Source organism: Magnolia sinica, chromosome 13, assembly GCF_029962835.1.
Source record: "Magnolia sinica isolate HGM2019 chromosome 13, MsV1, whole genome shotgun sequence".
In the NCBI taxonomy this organism is placed as follows: domain Eukaryota; kingdom Viridiplantae; phylum Streptophyta; class Magnoliopsida; order Magnoliales; family Magnoliaceae; genus Magnolia; species Magnolia sinica.
Window position 1 is genome coordinate 11262496 of NC_080585.1, and position 19791 is coordinate 11282286.

The 19791-nt window shown below is 40.3% G+C and overlaps 2 protein-coding genes across 2 annotated transcripts in view; both read left to right on the top strand.

Annotated features, from left to right (window-relative positions):
• The window catches only part of LOC131222792 (WD-40 repeat-containing protein MSI4-like), a 37633-nt gene extending 36781 nt beyond the window's left edge, over nt 1-852 (top strand). The window contains exon 15 of the mRNA XM_058217992.1: nt 436-852. Coding sequence (XP_058073975.1) covers nt 436-537 — 102 coding nt within the window. The 3' untranslated portion in view covers nt 538-852. The remainder of the gene's footprint in view (nt 1-435) is intronic.
• A 5357-nt stretch (nt 853-6209) lies between these two features.
• Nucleotides 6210-17849, top strand: LOC131222794 (uncharacterized). The gene is made up of 4 exons (XM_058217993.1): nt 6210-6368; nt 6501-6607; nt 17393-17471; nt 17582-17849. The coding sequence occupies exons 1-4, from the start codon at nt 6366-6368 to the stop codon at nt 17627-17629; spliced, it is 237 nt and encodes a 78-aa protein (XP_058073976.1). The 5' UTR covers nt 6210-6365; the 3' UTR covers nt 17630-17849.
• Nucleotides 17850-19791: the final 1942 nt, after the last annotated feature.

Consider the following 19791-nt stretch of genomic DNA (forward strand, 5'->3'; position numbering starts at 1 on the left):
CACAAGTAGTGACCTGTTGCAAGTTGCAGCCCATTGGTGGGGTATTTTGCTGCCGGTTGTAGAACCTTTTGATATATTCTCTTTTTCTTCCCATCCCCTTAGTGCTGTTATGTCCAAGCTGTATGATTTTATTGGGCTGCATAATGTGGCTTCCGCATGTGCATTTTGTTAACTGAAAGCAAGCCATGAAAATGAAGATAAGCCATTTCAATGACGAATGTAGTTCTGTGACAATCTTTTATGCTATTTGGTTTTACTTTTTGTGAATATATTGAAGGATTTTGATTCAACTGAAAGAATTGGAGCATAGAATATATCAGTTTTTCCAATGCTTGACATTTTGCTATATGACTCTTTCGGGGACATCTTACTACGTTCTCTCAACCTTGATAGTTAATCGTCTTTTTCCCCCCTTGTTGCGGTTGATTGGTGCAGATATGGCGTATGAGCGATTTGATTTACAGGCCAGAGGAGGAGGTTCTGGCCGAACTCGAGAAGTTCAAAGAACACATACTCACATGTTCGTCAAAATCTTAATTAGTAACCTCTCTATGTGCTCACCAGGTCTGTGGGGCAATGACTCTACATTGTTATCAAGAGGATCCTTCAGAATCCTTCTCGTTTTCTTCACATCTAAAGACAGATTTGACAATATTGTGGTTCCTTCGACAGCTGCATATGGTGTTTTTTCACTTGTTACCTAAAGATTCTTGGACTCCAATAGGTATTCTGAATGGATTTGTTGTATTTCTGTAACAATGCATCATGGTACTTGGAATTTTTGTTTGCTTGGAAAATTGGAGTGATATTTGCAGCTGAAACCTAGAAAAAGAGATTAGTTGTTGAAGGCCTGGCTTTGGCGTGTGGATTGATTTCCTCTTTCATCATCACTAAATTGATTTGACTTGAAGGATAATCCGATATAGCCTGTTAGGGTTTTAGAAAGACAAGGGAAGCATAAACTTTTCAAGAAATTAGGACTTTTAGTAGATCAATGGATCCTCATCTAGATGCAATCAAATCCAAAGGCATAAACACAAACTATGTATATACATACCTCTGATCAATGCCATGAAAAATGGATAGTGCTGCCCGATGTTGGCCTTCCAATTAGGAAGTCAATCCCTAGTTTATTCTAGGTGAAATGTAGCGAAAATTTCTTGCACACCCCTACAATTGTTGGGGCATTGGAGAGTAGAAGTCTCCTATTGAGAGATGGTTTCTCTCTCTCTCTCTCTCTCTCTCTCTCTCTCGTCCGTATATCCATCTGTACAGACATGTATGTGGGTGAAGCCTGTTTCTCCTGGTTTTGTTGAATGCTCTCTCACGCGATGTGGTCCATATAAGGAGGGCCATAGGCTGAGAGAGGCGTTCCATTGGTTCATCTTCTGGGATTCCTTATACGGGTGGGAGAGGTAAGCCCTGTATTTTTGTTTCTAGTGAACAAAAAAGCTTTATATTGTTGCCCTGTGGAGTAGGTATGTTGTCGAACTACATAAATCTTTATGCCTTTTGTCACTTGTTTTGGTTTGGCCTTTTAGGTTTTTGTTTGGCAATTTTCTTGTGTTTTGGCCTTGCCTACATTGATCATGCACGGACATTTTTCCGTAACAACAATAGGGCTAGGGGCTCATGATGAGAGCCATCCACTAGGTGACCCGATGTGTGGAAGTGTGGATGGAAGGGAATGAGTGAGAAGACATGTTCTCCTCCCTCTTATCTTCTCCTCTCTCTTCTTCTTTGCTCTCTCTGTCTCTCTCAAAGGTAGTGATGCCCAAGGGGGTGAAGCTTACTCTCATATCCATTGGGGTGGGATTAGTACAGGAGTTCGGGTTTTAAGAAGAGGCACCAAGTATTGTACTTCACCACCCTACAAACTTTGGTATGCCCTACTTCATCTAAAGACTATGCTTTTGTTTATTTATGCTCCCATAATGGTTCATTCCATCCACCGTCATGGCCACCATTCTAGCTCAATGTCCCATGCAAGTTAGGATGGATTGATAAATTTTAACCATTGGATGTCTATTAAGATTGATTTAAAGCAAATTAATTGTTATACTTGAATTTTGGTGGTAGAAAAAACTCTATTAATGATATAAAAAATCATTGGATGCACCTGATTGATGGTCCAAATTATAAGATGGACCAGACATACCCCAGGTAAACCAGTGGATCCCGTATGTTGAATCATGTAAGCCTTAATGTGACCCTGACATGCACCCAACACCACCCGCATGTCGGGGCCACCAATGTAACCTTGTAGGGTAAAAGCACATATAATCAAGACCTTGAACTTCTCACACGTTCTTAGGTTTATGGATTATATTTGTCAATGCTACTACATCCACCAGTTAATCTAGTCTCGGCATGATGAAACTCTTGGTCTAGAGATTTGGAGTCGATCTACCAATGCAAGTACCAATAGGTCCACCACCAGGAGTCTATTCCGATGGCACACTTTGCCATGTAGGGCTATAGCACATTGACTCATCGTTGTGCGTGATGGTGGAGACCTTTCATCTCAACTTGTCTTTGCTCCCCTCACATAGGATGTCCACATTAGGAATATTCATAGGTTCGTCTTGCAATTTGTTATGTGTTGGGGTTGTGACATGCAAAACTAATGTTACATCTCAGTTTATTATATGATGCATTCATTCATCAGGTTCATTAATATGTGTGGAATATGGAATTTATATGGGTTATAGAGGGGATTTCTCTAGTTATCTTTGGGAGCTTGAGATTAGATACAACCGCTAGTAGCCAAGAGAGAGTTGTGGGACCACGGATCTTAGTACCCAATTTGGTGATGACCACATGGTGGGTTTTAGGGCAAACTTGTGGTATTATTTTGTTTGTCATCTTGTGTGAGGGGTAGACAATGAGTTAGGATCGAAGGTCATTATCAGGCACGACTATTTGTCGGTATGCCTTAGCTGTAGACCACATAAGCATGTGTGCACTTTAGATAGAAGATCCTGGTTTGGACCTATTGGGCACTTACATTAGCAGGGTCGACTATAAGTCTCTAGATGAGAGACCCACATGCCTATACTAGATTAACTTGTGGGCGCACTAGCATGCCTATACTAGATTGACTTGTGGGTGCACTAGCTCCAACAAATCCTTAAACCTAAGGATATGTGGATGAAAAGGTCTTGATTAGATATGCTTTGGCTCACTTTACAAGGTCTTCTCATGGCCAATAATAGTGAGTATAGCTGGGTGCAATACATCATGGTTCATCAAAGTTCACAGTGATTCAACGAGGGATCCCTTTCATCTACTTAAGACATGTGGGCTGATCTTATGGATTGGGTCGTTCAAGTGTTTTAGTGGCTTGCTAACACATTAAAGGTTTTCTATTGGTTAATCAAATGTTTTCAACAATTAACTTTTCGTTTAGACTATTAATTTGTTTTAAACTAAGCTTGATGGACATCTGATGGCTAAGACTTTTTGCTTCATATCATATACAGACGTGTGTTAGTAAATGAATAAATCACACTTAAATGAAATGAGGTCTAGAACGTAATCATTGGTTTTTCGAGGCACAATCGTAACATGGCCCACCCACTCTATTGGTTCGCAAGCTTGATCTCTAACTGAAGAAGAAATGCGGAAGAAGCGGTAGTGCTTTGTGCTGGCATTTTTGCAGTTTCAGTCATTGCTGCTAGCAGTTGAAAATATTGCATTCTACAAAACATATTGCAGTCTACAATAATTCTTTTGCAGACTCATGTGTTCCTTACGTGGTCCATAGCGTCATTTTTCTCTTAGTAATAAGAAAAACCAAGTGGCTAACCGGATTCATCTAACCAGTTGGGTATGTCAGGAAGGAGTTGTATAATTCCAGTATCTAAAATGCAAGTGATTGTATTCAAGAACAGCGCACCAAAGGTCTGATGATCCAGATCACTCATCTTAGGAGTTTGAAGACTTCTGTTCTAATTGGGATATGAAAGCCGTGTGCATGGTAAGAGGGGTTCTTACTTATAGTGTGTGTAGGATCTGAAAATAAAATAAATAAAGATATAGAAACAAAATTCTATCTGGACAGGGATTAGTATATATGAATTAGATTTAATTGAGTGATATTTTGTATTTATTGCTATCATTGAAATATTGTAATCTTGCATAGATCCTGCCTTTTTCCTATATAATTAGTTGTTATCAAATGATATGGGCCAGGATCGTATCAATGTACCTGTAGGTTGGGATGCTAGTATAGTGGTTTGGTATGGAATTTTCATCTCGATTGGAGGGACAACTTGCGAATGGGCCATGGCCCAATCATTTTCACTAATTGCCTGGTAGATGGATGCGCAATACGAAATCAGTGGGTAAACCCACATCAGTACCTGTTATGTGAATGTCTCATTTCACCTTACTCTATTTTTGACAGACCATGTGTATGTTCTGGATTCAGTACTTCTGAAGTCCATTGGTTGGTGCAGTGGCAATGAATCTCGGCCGTCCACTCAGATGCACTGCTGCCCTGCAAATATCCTGATTGGGAGCGTGTAACAACCGTGATGCATGGTTTGTCAAAATGGCTTGTCACTGAGCTGGGTGCTCGAAGATCCAATGGGATGGCCGGACCCCTTGACAACCCCTGAATTACCCACTTTGAATGGTCGCGGATGGTTGCTACTGTTTTAAATGGTTAAAAATAATTCCAGTAGGGTCCACAAAAATAGAAGTCTATATAGATTGGTAAGTTACAGACACTTGATTGCTGCAACCATTTTGAGCGTTGGGTCCATCCATAAGGCCGTCTCAAGTTGGGCGGTACCGTTCATCAAAGGAACAGGCCATCCGGGTTACCATTTAACTTACGTACGTGGATCGGGTCATGACTTACGGACTCAACCGAGTCACGTGCCAACTCCGGAGTCTCTCTTCATTTCCGGATTAGTCTCTCTTACATCTCTATGGATTCTGGCGGGTTCTTAGATCTATAGCCGCATGTGACAATATGACGCGTGTGAGAGAGGCTGGGAGTGGCGTATCCGTTCATCAGGTTCAGGTGTCCCCACCCTCGGTAGAAATCAGGCTTGACCAGTCATCAGACGCTTCAATGTGGGTTACAAAGCATCCACACTTCTCATATGTCTGGCTCACCCGATGACGGCATTTGCACGGTGGGACACCCAAAGGAACGGCCCGGATCAGGCGAAGGCGTGCCACGAGACATGTCTAGTGGCACAGTGATCCAAGGTCGGTGAATCCCTGACTGTGGGGCCCACCTTCATGTACGTGCCGTTCATCCGTTTTGACAGCTCATTTTAAGGCATGATCGTAAAAGAAGCTGATCCAAACCTTAGGTGGACGATACCACAGGAAACAGCGGTGAATGAATACTAGCCCATAAAAAAGCTTCTTGCGGGCCATCGGATTGTTTATTTACCATCCAACTTGTTTATAAATTATAAGGTCCCAAAGACCAGGATGAAAAAACCACACGAATATCAGCTTGACCCAAAACTTTTGTGGCCCACTAGAAGTTTTTCATGGTCAATCACCACTGTTTTCTGTGGTTTGGTCCACCTGAGAATTGGATCTGCTTAATTTTTGAAATCATGAACTAAAATGAGCTGTCAAAACGGTTGGACGGCGTGGATGTAAGGCACATTCATTACGGTGTACCCCACAGTCACGAATGCACCGGACGGGGATTGGGCACTACCCCACCGGACCTAGCTAGAGACGGACGGTCGTGGCAGGGGATCTGTGGGCCCAAATTGATGTATTTTTTAAATCCATGCCGTACATCCATTTTGAAAGGTCATTTTAGGGCATGAGCCCAAAAAGGAAGCAGATCTAACGCTCAAGTGAACCATACCACAGGAAACAGTGGGTATGGAACGCCTACCGTTGAAAACCTCTTGGGTGCCACAGAAGTTTTGGATCAAGCCGATATTTATGTTTCCCCTTCATCCAGGTCTGTCTGACCTTATGAACAGGTTGGACGGCAAATAAACCTTACTGTGGGCCCTAGGAAGGTTTCAACGGTAGGCGTCATTGTCACTACTGCTTCCTCTGGTGTGGTCCACTCAAACCTTCAATTTTGTGTTTATGCCCTAAAATGATCTTTCAAAATGGATGGACTGCACGGATTTAAGTCATGTACATGAAGGTGGCCCCCACAGATCCCCTTTCAGGACCGTGTAACTGACGGTGGCGTTAGTATCGGAGTAGAGTTGCGCATATATCTTTCTCACTGTTCTACATAAGTCTTAAGTCCAAGGGAGATCTGCAAACGAAGGCAGAAGACAGAAGGAAGAGGTGCGAGGGCGGAGACAGAAGCCGCAGACTTCCATACCATTTCTTCAGATTCTCTGTCTATCTGTCTGTCTGTGATGGTAACCCTCTCAATCCCACCTTTCTCTCTTTCTCTTTGCACTATGTTGAAGAATCATCTACAAGGGTTTTTTTTTTTTTCCATTCTCTCTCTTTCTCTGAAATGCTTCTGTTTCTGTTTTCTGTGTCCAAAGGCTCCGGCATCGAAGCCCATAACAAGCCCCGTCCCCGACGTGTGGTATCCAACCCTTGCCTTTCTCTTGATAGCATCTGGCCTTGCCGTCACTGCCATGTTCTTCATGTAAGCCTCCCTCCCCTCTCTTTTCCCATTTCTTTTCTCATTGAAAAACTATGAATTATGCTTTTATTTTCTTTCATTGTCGTCGTGGTTTGTGGTGGTGGAATGAGTACATCAGTTGTTGTTGCTGCTGCTGTTGCGGCAGAACGGGTACATCATCATATGGATTTTACATTTGCAACATAGGTGTTAGACATGAATGGAATAATATGATACCCAGATATGGAATACATTTTAGGGTGCATGGATATGTATTTTATAACATAAAATGGAAGTATCAGACACGATACGCCATAGATATGATGCCTAGATCGATGTATTGTGTATCGTAGGTATATCCACCACTTTGAATTGGTTTACTAGGATACATCAGTATTAGGCTTATCGGCATCCCCTTTTCCTCTACGCTCAACCAGTTGGAGGGTTCTTTTGATTGCAATGGCCCAAAGTTCACAGATTTTACAAGCCACGAGTCCAATAGTCATCTCACAAAGCACGGAATGATTGATGCCAACTTAATGGTTCTTTGCCATACCCGTCTAGGTTCTTTTTTACCCATCACCATGGAGTCTAGGAATATTTATTTCATGTTTTTGGACCTACTTTTGATATGGTTCTGTTTGTAACTTTCAAGGTTGTACATGGCCAAATGACACCTTATTGTCTTCATCATGGTTCAGATCTCCTTAATTATTGGGGCTGCAAGTGACCTTTTGCAAATGACCAATTCATCTTCCCCCCCCCCCAATAATAAGAAATAAATAAAACTATTATAGCATCTCAAATGCCTTGCCTAAAGGCTAAATACCTAGTATGAAGACATTCCCTAGCAACCAAATACAGAAGACGTGATTAGTGCACTTAGGATTGGTTCAAAACCAATTTCCACTGATTAATTTGTAATGTTCGTCCCTCGGAGGAGTGTTGCATCCTATTGTAGACTTAATCAATACTCAAGCATTTGTCTTACTATTTGATGCGTTCCTACCCTTTGTAGTTTGCTCTGTCAATGTTATCTGAGAGCTTAACAGTTGTAATTTTGGTTCAAGCACCTTGAATTTGAAATAATGAATCGTTGTATAGGAATGGACTTCAAAATTCTTTGATAAACAGATCAGAAAACTCTTCAAAACCCTTTTCTCTTTGGTCTTTACCCTTTCTCACCTTGACTTTTCAATTGTATTAATTAGCTTCTAATCACTTAGCAGTTGAATGTGATTGTCTGCATTTGTCATGCCCTCCAAGTAGGTCCAATACCTATTGGTTTTTTAGACGTTGTTGTAACTAAGGTCCAACAGGTTGATGTGATTGTTTGCATTTGTCATGCCTTTCAAGTCCGATAGGATGTGAGCTCCTCAACTGAAGTACCGAAAACGATAGGTAGTCTAGGAGCTTACTTAGAGGAGCATGATTGCTGACTCATGGAATTGTTGAGATGAAATTTGATGCAATCAAATGGCCACAGGGCCAATTGATCGAGATCTAAAGAACCCAACCATTCAAATTGTCTTGATTGATTATCTAAACAAGATCCGTGGTCTGATGATCAGTCAAATGAGATCAACGGTCAGACTACATTGTGGGACCAAGAGGATCATTTTGATGGTCATTATTCTAGAATTATATGTGTTTTGCTTAAAAAAAAAAAGTTTATTTATTTCTAGGATTTATTTGTTTTAGTTAGTTATTCGGGTTAGATTGGGTATTTAATAATTTTCGCTTTTGCATTTTCGTCACAATTTTGGTGAGCTGTTTTTGGGGCACCAAATGATGTTCAAATGGTGTGAAATTGGTCTTGTTTGATAACCCATTAAGTTAGCTTTCAATCAAGTTCAAAATCATGCAATTCCGAGGCCGTTTAAATGAGTTATGGCCCATTTACATAAGGCCCATGTGGTTGTGATGGTATTCAGGGGCAATTTGGTTATTTTATGTTATTAGGGCTTCTTTATTTGGTTTAAGCCTATTATAAAGCTATGTTAAGGACGTGTAAGGCATTATTATGATCATGGAATAAAAATTCACTTTTCATGTTTCTTTCTAGAAGATTTGAGGGCTTTTCATGATCTCTAGCATTAGGCCAGAGGATTGTTAGGGTTCTTTCCTACAATCTTTTTTTTTTTCTTTTCTTTTCTTTGATTCGTTTGTATCCCCTTTTAGGGTTTGCATCAAAATCCCGCCATCAGAACATGAGCAAAGCTTTGAAATGCTACTACTTGAAGAAAACGTGTTGAACAGTCAGTAATCTCAATAAAGTGGTTTGCTTTTGGAAAAAATCATCTGCCCAGGGTTTAGCAAGTCCAGCAGAAAATTGATGAAAGTTGGTAGTATGAGATGCAAAGCTAAACGACAATGCTTATCAACAAGTGAGGGGGTGTGTTTGCCAAGTGCAAAGGTTTATCCAACCTCTGCTAGGTATACCATGAGCCAGACGGGGCTCTGACATCCCTAAAGTGATATTGATTATTAATTACAAACATTGATTGAAGTAGTGGTTTCAAAGTGGGACTCAGTTGGGGACCAAAAACAATCCCGTGACTTGTTTCGTTGTGGACTGGAACTGGTACAACTTGGACGTAATTGAGTCATACCGGACTATGTTTTAAACCATGATTACAGCAGGGACAGTTGACTTGATGAGGTGTCTGAGTGAACATGTAAGAGGAACTGGCATTAACATGTCATAGGGATTGTGGGCCATTGCAAACAGCTCCACAGAAAGAAAAAAAAAAGAAGCGAGCTTTCCCTCACATAGCTCCCAAACCAGCTGGAGAGGAGCCTAAGCCACTGGCAGAAAGGGAGAGAGTTCCAGGAGCTGAGGAGAAAAATGAAAGGAGCAATTTTGTATTTGGAAAATGGGAGAAGGGGTGGTGCTTCACCTGTTTGTAATATATTTTTTTTTGAAAGATAAAGGGGAAGTGCCCAAGAGCTTTACAACCCTAAGCAAAAAGCAAGATACTATCTTTCAAGAACGTAATACAAGAAGCCCACTGGCTACAAAAGATTTCATCCTACGAATGATGAAACCAGCGTCATTCCTGGAATCGATAAGGTGTGGCTAGGGGAGTTGGTAAACATTGAGAAAGACTCATTGCACTGGCTTTTACAGTCTCAGTTGTAGGAATAAAATATCAAAATCCTACTACAGTTCCTGCTTCAAAATCCTGCCTATTTTTTCTATCACCAATGTCCACACTGTGATTGCAGAGATCAACTTTCTGAAACAAAAATTGTAAATGAAAGTGGCCTAGGTTGCATCCAGTGGATACTTGTAGATGACAATGGTTGGCCCAAATACAGGTCTGCAGAGGGCGAAGAATGGGTGCCGTAATGATATGTACCGTCATCAGCTTACCATGGTCTGGCTAAGTGGCTTCATCATCAACTGCCATTTTGGATTTTCAGCAATTTGAAGTTCAAAATAAAGGAGTTATAACATAAATAAAGGAGAGAATATTCTCATTATCTCATTTTAGCATTAGAAATAGCTAGTTGTTATTTGAAATTTGAATGATTGGTATTAAATAGAGTAGATAATGTAATAAAGAAAATAGAAAAAGCATGCAAATTACTTGAGGAGTTCGACCACCCTCCAAGTGGCCGTATTTTCTATCTTTTCTTAATTTATTTTTGTTAAATCACACATACGACATTTTCTGACTTGGGCGTCGTATCAACTAGTACCAAGGCCAGCGATCTTCAGTCTGTTGACAGATTCCATTAGCCATGGTTTCCAATGTGGAGCTTGCGCAGGAGGTCAGTAATCTTTGCGGTCAACTACGGGACATGTTGAAACGTTTTGAACAAATTGCTTCTTCCGTGTAACTCATGCAGATTGAGAAGGTGTCAAATAGAACTATAGCTGAATCTGGAGGTTCACAACAAAATCAGGCATACCATCAATGAGTTAAGCTTTATTTTCCTAGATTTAATGGTCCGATCTCGCCAGTTGGATCTACATGGCCGAATGATTTCAGGAGTTCAACCAAATTTCAGATGATCAAATGGTGGGGCTCGCTGCAATTCATCTCTCTAGTGATGCCATTTCATGATATCAGTGGGTGAAGAAGACTATTGATGAAATGAACTGGTGTTAATTCACTCGTGCCCTTTGTGTGCACTTTGGATCCACAAATAATGAAGACCTTAGTGGCGAGTTGTGCAAGCTACAACAAACTACCACAATTCGAAATTATCAATCCCATTTTGAGAGATTAGCAAATCGCACCTCGTGATTGTCCAATTCTTTTTTAATTGGGTGTTTCATTTTAGGGTTGCGTGAAGATATTCAAGTAGGGGTTAAAATTTCTCAACTGGTACTCTTGTAGAAGCATTCCAAATGGCTTCCATCGATCAAACTTTAGGCCCAATGACTTGAAATCTTCTACCCTCGTGATGATTTCCTCAGCCAAGGAGGACACACCGCCCACCAGGCAGTTGACTTTACAAGAAATGCAAGAACGTCGAAGGCATGGATTATGCTATAACTGTGATGAAAAGTTTAGCATGGGCTACCAATGTAAGATGTCCCATATCGGTATCGGTTGGCGTAACGGTGTCCTCCAAAACCGATACGGATACGGGGGCGTAACGGCTCGTAACGGTGCAAAATTTTTTTTTGCCAAAAAAATATGGATTAAATCCAGAATATTCTAAGCATTCCAAATATGCATTCATTTATAAATTGGAACATGTTTATGGTGGTGTAACGGTCCACTCTTTGGTGAGAAGTTGTATCGGACTGTCTGATGAATTTATGAACCAGATAACCTGAATTTGACTACAAAATTCATATATTTAATTTTCTAACTATCTACTATCAATGATAGATATATTAGAATGAATGTAAAATGAAAATATCTTACATTAGGTGTTTGCAATTATTTTTGAGGAATTTCTCGAACATACCTGTGGTCCTGTGCAGTGTGGTGCACGTGACTGTGATAGTGTGATTCCTGTCTATGACCTGTCATCCTCAAGTCAAGAATATTAAAAAAAAAAATTAGTAGTGTCTGATATACTCCCCTGCAACTTGATTAAGGATTACTTGATTGGTTGTCAGGGGAGCTATTTTAAATACAAGTTCGGCAGTGTCAAGTGTGTGCATGGCTTCTTGCAATAATACTGTTGTGAGCTGTTTGCTGCAAATACTTACCTTAACACAAATATATATTCACAATCACAAGTCACCACCAAAATGAAAATCTGCTTTTTTGTGGTTGCTCGACCTCCACATCATCGTCATCGTCACCATCAGGCTGAGGCTGTCCAATAGGTGTAGGTGCTGCATATCCATAATATCCAGTGCCAGAAGGAAATACTAGATCAACGTAACTAGAGGATGACTGATCCTGACTAGGCAATGACTCTGACCCGGAGTAAGGATATCCACCAGTGCCCGTCGAATAGCCTGGTGCCCATACTCAGGCTGTTGAGAATCTTGAGATTGAGAGTGCGTCTGCTGTGATGAGTAACTTGGATTTGGATTTGGATATCTATAATCATATGGATATTGATCGGGAGGGCTACTCCAACATGAATGTGATGGAACAGGCTCAGTATAACCATCATAATTCAATTCACCATAAGAATATCCATCATAATAACCAAGACCATGAGCCTGCTGATGTTCCGAACCTCCCGGACCCGGTGCACCACTAGATGTACCCACCTCCTGCTGGCTGTATTGTGACTCGGTACACTCATAAGTCCGACCTCGTGTACCACTTCGTCGATGTTCATCGACATCGTGATCTGTAGACGGCTGTATAGGGCGCTGAGCAACACCAGAAGTGTCAGCACCAGGGGCAGGGGGGTCATCGTCATCATCCGACATGGTCACGCTACCACTGCTCGTACTCTTTTGTTGATCTTGAGCCGTATCCGTACGTGGCATAAACGCTGCCCCTCTTACTGGGTCCAACACATCTGCACGACTCTCTTGTTGCGCTCTGCGTATATCTGGGTCATCAATTTCCAATTCTTCACTATCCTCTTCAATTTGCTTTTCCTTTGTTTCCAACTAAGGTAGAAGTGGGTCATCTTCATCATAAATATTGTCCAAGTTTATTGGACAGTAGTCTCCGTCATCAGCAGCTGTAATGCTTCTATGATGTCGTCGCATTCTTAGTTTTATATTGTAGTGCATGAAGACAAGTCTATCTAATGTTCTAGTCTGCAATCTATTCCTATTCTTTGAATGAATGAGCGCAAAACAACTCCAATTCCTTTCGCAGCTAGAGGAAGATGTTGTCTGGCTCAAAACTTTTACTGCAATTTTTTGGAGAGCCTTCGTACTCTCTCCGAAATTAATCCACCATTTGGCCGGTTGCAATCTAGATACTGCATGCTGTGTAAGAGCATCTCCAAAGCTACCAAGGCGATTTCCAAATGTATCTAATTCATTTAATGCCTTTATTTGCAGATCTAAGTCAGGCTCTAATCTTTTTATCACATTTTTTAACCCGACACGAACTTCATCATCCGCAACAAATGATTGAGCATATCTATACCTAGGATTTAGCTAGTAACCTGCTGCATGAAGATCGTGATGGAGTTGTTTTGTCCATCTCTTGTCGATCATCTTCCAATAAGTCTCCCAACTTCTACAATCACGTTGAATTGCAAACTTTGCCTTATCCATGGCATCATATAGGAAGCCCATGGTAGGTGCTTCATCGGATTCAACAAGACGGAGTACCCTCATTAGTGGGTCCATCACCTTTAGGATCGCCTTGACCTTCTTCTAATACTTGTTGTCCCGTATGGTGTTCGCAACTTCGACCGGTGTCCTTGATGTCTTTTTCCCATGTTTTGTGTTGAGCCATTCTCAGGAAGCGAACATCTCACTCAACTCTTCCCTATGCTGGAATAAACTCTCTAATGTTATAAAGTTTGTTGCGAATCTAGTCGCCCCAGGCCTCAACAACTCTCGTCCTTTTGTGAACTTTCTCATTATAGCAACTACTTGATTATGGTTGTAAATAAACGTAGTCACTTCCCTTGCCCTTTCGACCATTTCCTTAACATTCTTCTTCTTCCCAATATCTTCCAATATAAGATTAATACAATGGGCAACACATGGTGTCCAAAAAAGATGTTTTCTCTTATCCATCAACATATGTCCTGCAAGCTTATATGTTGCTTTATTATCTGTCACAATCTGCACTATATTCTCCTCTCCAATCTCGTCCACAACTTTATCCATTAGTCCATTAATATAAGTAGAATTTTTTGTTGCCTCTGAGGCATCAATTGACTTGTGGTATATAGTTCCTAAGTGGCAGTATACCATGAAGTTGATCATGCTACGTCTGGTTGGGCCAGTCCAACCATCACACATGATTGTACATCCTCTGGCTTGCCATACAGGTTTAAAGGTAGCCACGTATGCTTTCACATCCGCATACTCTGCATCTGTCCATTTCCCCCTAATCTCCTTAGCCGTGGGAGCTTTTATTCCTTCACCTGCTTCTGCTGCTGCATCAATTACCACCTGCCAATATGGAGAATTGGCTGTGTTAGGAGGTATGTTGGCATGTATAAATAACTTTGCTGCTGCTCTACCTAATTTCTCAACGGAAGTTCTACTCCACATTTGTTTTATCTTCTTTTGTTTAGTTGATTCTTTCCTAAATATGATTGGATCAATAGAGGGTCTCCTAGGCTCATTTACTTCTTCATCCAAACGTATAGGGGCATCACGTGAAGATGTCTGTCGTCGGCTCCCAAACATATGTCGTATCCCACCAAACCTACCCCCCCTCCCACCTGCAGAAGCAGTTGCACTCCCACTCCCACTCCCATTGCCCCCCCTGTATCACGCACTGACCCATGCGTGCCAAACATGCGGCGACGTTCTTCTTCTTCACGAGCTAGATGCAAGCTCTCTCTCCTTCTATAGTAAATTCTCGATCTGAATCTTCGTCAGAATCAATAATATCTTCATCACGAATGCCCATATATTTAGGACCAAACACCTCCTGTCGAGCTGCATCCAAAATATCATCTTTCTTCTTTTGTAGAGCAGCACGTTTACCCTTCGACCCATCTAGACTAGCTTGCATTAAAAGCATTATCTCTTTCGGTACTCTACTACATGGCGCAACTTGACCCTTTCGATGTGCCAAATGTTGTTTGAGACGGATAATTCCACCAGTCACTAGTCTATCAAAATACTTGCACTTCATTTGGTGCTTAGTACCACCAACCCTCTCACAATGTTGCCATCCAATATCATCACTTGTTGTTGGCCAGACCTAGACATTTCTTTAGGTTTAGGTAGACACTAGATAATTAGATATGAGTATGAGTGTATGACCTATGTTAATAAAGATGATTTTATATTCTAACTAAATCTTAAGAAGCTCCAAGGCAAAACTTGTCCAATATAAGCAAATAAAAACATAAAGTCACTAATTCGAAAATAGAAAAAAATTATAAAATGACACCCAAATCTGTAAAATACACATTAACATGTTCTACTATGATTAACACATCACATGGCATGATTAAAACAGTAAAACAATCGTTAAAAAATTATTTTTTGAATTTAAAAAAAAAGGGTCATAATTAATGCGTAAATAGAAAAAAATATTAAAAAATTATAAAATGGCACCGCAAATCTGTAAAATGCACATTAACATATTCTACTATGATTAACACATCATATGACATGATTAAAACAGCAATACAACCATTAAAAATTGATTTTTCGAATTTTAAAAAAAATGGCTAAAATTCATGCGTAAATAGAAAAAAATATTTAAAAAATATCAAATGGCACCCCAAATCTGTAAAATACACATTAACATGTTCTACTATGATTAACACATCATATGGCATGATTAAAACAGCAAAACAATCATTAAAAATTGATTTTTTGAATTTTAAAAAAAAGGGGCAAAATTCATGCGTAAATAGAAAAAAATATTTAAAAAATATAAAATGGCACCCCAAATCTGTAAAATGCACATTAACATGTTCTAATATGATTAACACATCATATGGCATGATTAAAACAACAAAACAACCATTAAAAATTGATTTTTCGAATTTAAAAAAAAAAGGGTCAAAATTCATGCGTAAATAGAAGAAAATATTAAAAAAATATTAAATGGCATCCCAAATCTGTAAAATGCATATTAACATGTTCTACTATGATTAACACATCATATGAGATGACTAAAACAGCAAAACATATTAAAAAAAGTATAAATACCTGTTTTTGACAAATTTATGAAAAATGGCCCACCAAGCTTTGATTCAACAAAATCCGCAATATAATGTGTTTTTTCCTCAAATATCCAGCCAAGGTTGGTTGAAATTAGTAGTAGAAGGAGTGAGAAACAGTTTGGAAGCAAGAAGTTTCAAAAAAACAGCAAAAACGGAGCTTAAAATGCAAAAAAAAAAAAGAAGACCGTTTTTTGACCGTTACGGGTACAAAAAATCGTAACGGCCGATACGGCCCCGAAACGGGTAACGGTTCGCACCGTTACCGTTACGTATCGGCTGTATTGGCCGATACGTAACCGATTTGGCATACCCTTATGTAAGACGCAATTAGCCATTCTCATGGGTTCCGAAGAAGATGTAGTGGAGGAGGAAGAATCCATCATAGGAGTGGGTATCACCTGACGGCCTTAGTTTTTAAGGAGCAGGCTGCCCTTGAGGACAAGGGAATTTTCAAGGAGGTGGGAATGATATGTACCATCATCAGCATGCCATGGTCCAGCTGACATGGCGTCATCATCAGCTACCATTCCGGATTTTCAGCAATTTGAAGTTCAAAATAAAGGAGATGATATTTTTCTTATCTCGTTTTAGCATTAGAAATTACTAGATGTTGTTCGAAATTTGAATGGTTTTTTTTTTTTTTCTTTTTCTGTTAGCTTGTCAGTACACCCACTGTCAGTTCACACTTCACTGTTAGCCACCCCCTCTAGGGAATCGATACCAAGACCTAAGTGTTGAAATGAGGTATCTTTCACTCAGTCTACCACTTGAGCTATGGATCTGGGTGTTGAAATTTGAATGGTTGGGTATTAAATAGAGTAGAGAATGTAATAAAGATAATAGAAAAAGAATGCAAATTGCTTGAGGAGGTTGACCACCCTCGAAGTGGCCTAATTTTCTTTCTTTTCTTCATAATTTATTTCTAGTAAATCACACATACGGCATTTTCCGACTTGGGCGTTGTATCACGTAATAATTTGTTGTTTCCATTCTCTCCCTTATCTTATGTTTCTCTATTGTTATTATACACTTTTGTTGTTATTTTATTTTTTATTTTTTGAGCTTGATTTATGCAGTTCTATCTTACAGAGGAAAAAGAAAAGAAAAAAACTATTTTCATGCAGGGTCCACTATTTACACCTGCTCTTGTTACTAGCCTACAATAATCCAAAGTTGTGCTATTGGATACCTTTGACAGAAAGAAGAGGGTGCCAGTGTCAATCAGGGGTGGCATTGATTCAGTTCCCCTTTCACAATGCATGATAGATTTGGGCCTTTTTGCAATGGGGAAATATTCTGATTTCTTTGGAATGTTCATCAGAATAACTGGGACATGTGGTTATACCAAAACGTCAAGCCAGAGTGAAAGCACATTAAAGGGTGTATTTTTTCAATCGGTTTCTTCATCTCCCACTCGAAATGGACAAGTCCATCCTATATAATTCAATTGGCATTGCCCAACATCCCAAGAGGCCCTTAAATAGGATGGAACTTATCATAAGGAGCATGATGATCAATAACTTTCTCATTCTTCCATCCTGTGGTGTTTTGCAGCTATGAAGCTACTTCATCGAGGCGAAACCGTAGCATGTCAAAAGAGCTTACGACTGGGGCCGTGGCATCTATTTTCCTGGTACATCAGCACGACTTTACTATTTCTGTTTGCCATAGCACAGAAAATTAACATGCCGAAGAGATCAGTCTAGCCTGTTCCTAATGTGGAAGTTGGTCTGCCTGTTGCAGGGTTTTGGATCTTTATTCTTGCTCCTGGCTACAGGTGTCTATGTTTGATCTCTGGTCTGCCTGAAATATATTTGCAACAAAATCAATGCCAGTCAAGCCCATACTTTTGCATGAGAGACAATTTTTGACAATTACTAGCCATCTAAAAACTTCTGCCTTTTTTAAAGAAATGTGGGAGGGACCCTTTGTTTCATTCTGGTAAGATTTATTGCTTTGAACCGGTGCAAAAAGTTTCTTCTCTGGAATGCAATTAGATGTTTGCCTTGCAGCTGCCAGTTTGTGAGGGGCAATTTTGATTTTCGGAAAATCATTAGCAGTCTGCGAGCCAGTCCTCTGTCAAAGCATTGGCTATGATGGGGAGGGTATCAAGGGCGAGAGAACTATATAGTTCTCGTGGACTATCAAGCTATGGCCTCTGTGGTGAACTTTGCTAAGCCCACATGCGTTTAGAGTTAGCTAGCTAATGCACATGCCACCACATACGTCACGATGACGAACAGGTTCAATATACAAGTGATCAATCGGAAGGGAACCACTATGTAGATTCCGTAACTGAACAAATGTATGGTTGTGAAAATATCAGCTGAAGTATTCTAACCCACGTTTATTTTTGGACAGTAACATCTAGAAGGTGAAATCGACTTATGGATGGCTTGGATGTTTTACACGTGGTGGGGGCACTAGCTGACTTGTAAATGCGGGAGGGCATAGTCAAGCTCCTCATTGATTTATACTGAAATGGTGTTTTAGCTATAAAGCCCAAGAATGTTGTGAACCTTTATGGTTGATGAGAAATGCGGTGGTTATTTTTGCATAGAAGATTGACGGGCATTTGGGTGAATCTATCAGGTGGGGCTCATCCTGGCCCAAATGTCAAAGTGGAGGTTTTAAAGGCATTTGTGAGAGGTTTCTGATAGCCACGAGTGCATTATAAAGATGTCTTGGATCTGGGTCATGTTTCTTCACTGATCCAAGCCATTTACAAAATGGGACTTGTGGTAGATTGAATGATACCCAAAATATTTTCTTAGATTATTGCATGCCTTCGGTCATTTAAATATCTTTTTCAGGGACTCAGTAAATTGTACACATGGTATGCATCAACTCAAAACTTACCAAATATTTGAGAAGCCACTGTTGCTGAGTCAGTCGCAAAATCAGATTGGCTGAACAATCCTAACTTTGATTTAGGACACACTTGTTTGTCCAAACAGGACCATTGGATTTTTTAAGAGCTTTTCTAAGCGCACCCGTGTGTGATAAAGCTCCTGCACATGCCACACAAATACCAGCATGGACTTGCCTGCAAGATCTGATCCATCCATCATGTTGGTCCTACCTTATACAAGTTTTTCCAACAAAAAAAAAAAAACTCTGGTCGAATCAGCATGTGTCTTTGATATTGGAAGCAGGTGGATGGGTTAGGAAACCTCAGCTAAGTATTTTCAGAGCCGTGCATTTTTTTTGGCAAACTTTAGCCCACCTGACCGGTGGACTAACTTGATTCTTGGGCTATCATGAAAATGTTGGCACGTGTGGCATGTACATGATCTTTATTACACGCATGTGCGCTTTGCAAAGCTCTACTTGTAAACTAAGAACCATAATTTGGACAGTTTTATCATATATGCAATTTCTAATTAATTTCAAAGTGCTTGCTTTATCATCCATCACACTCTGCCAGAGTATCACCGTTCTACAATATATTTTTTTTCCCATGTTATGGCAGCTTCCACAGTCGGTTTGTACAGGGCTAATGACTCAAGAAACCGCTAGTTAAGAAATTTTAGTGAACTTTCCCAATGCAGTGCATTGAGCTTGTGCATGATCCGGGTCGGTCAGTCAGGCAGACCTCACTGTGAACATTACCTGGCCAGAGAATCTGGCTAGTGCTCTATGTGAATCCTTTTCTAGCCCAAAAGATTAGGCGTGTCCCCAATGGTGATCATTTTTTTCTAACCATCCATTTAATCATACAAGCGCGGCCCACATGATGAGTGGACATGCCTGACTTTTGGCCAGGGAATGAAGGGCCATGTTTAGCACATGGGTGCCACTTATAATGTGGCTTGCAAAGCCCCTTATCCATGTTAGTAGAGCTGAGTACGCTTAGCATTCCTCTTTCTCCTGTGACGCCCAAGTTGGCTTGGTTTAGACTCTTCTTGGTCCAGCACAGATTTAAAAAGAGCCCAGGTAAGCTGGTCAAGCCA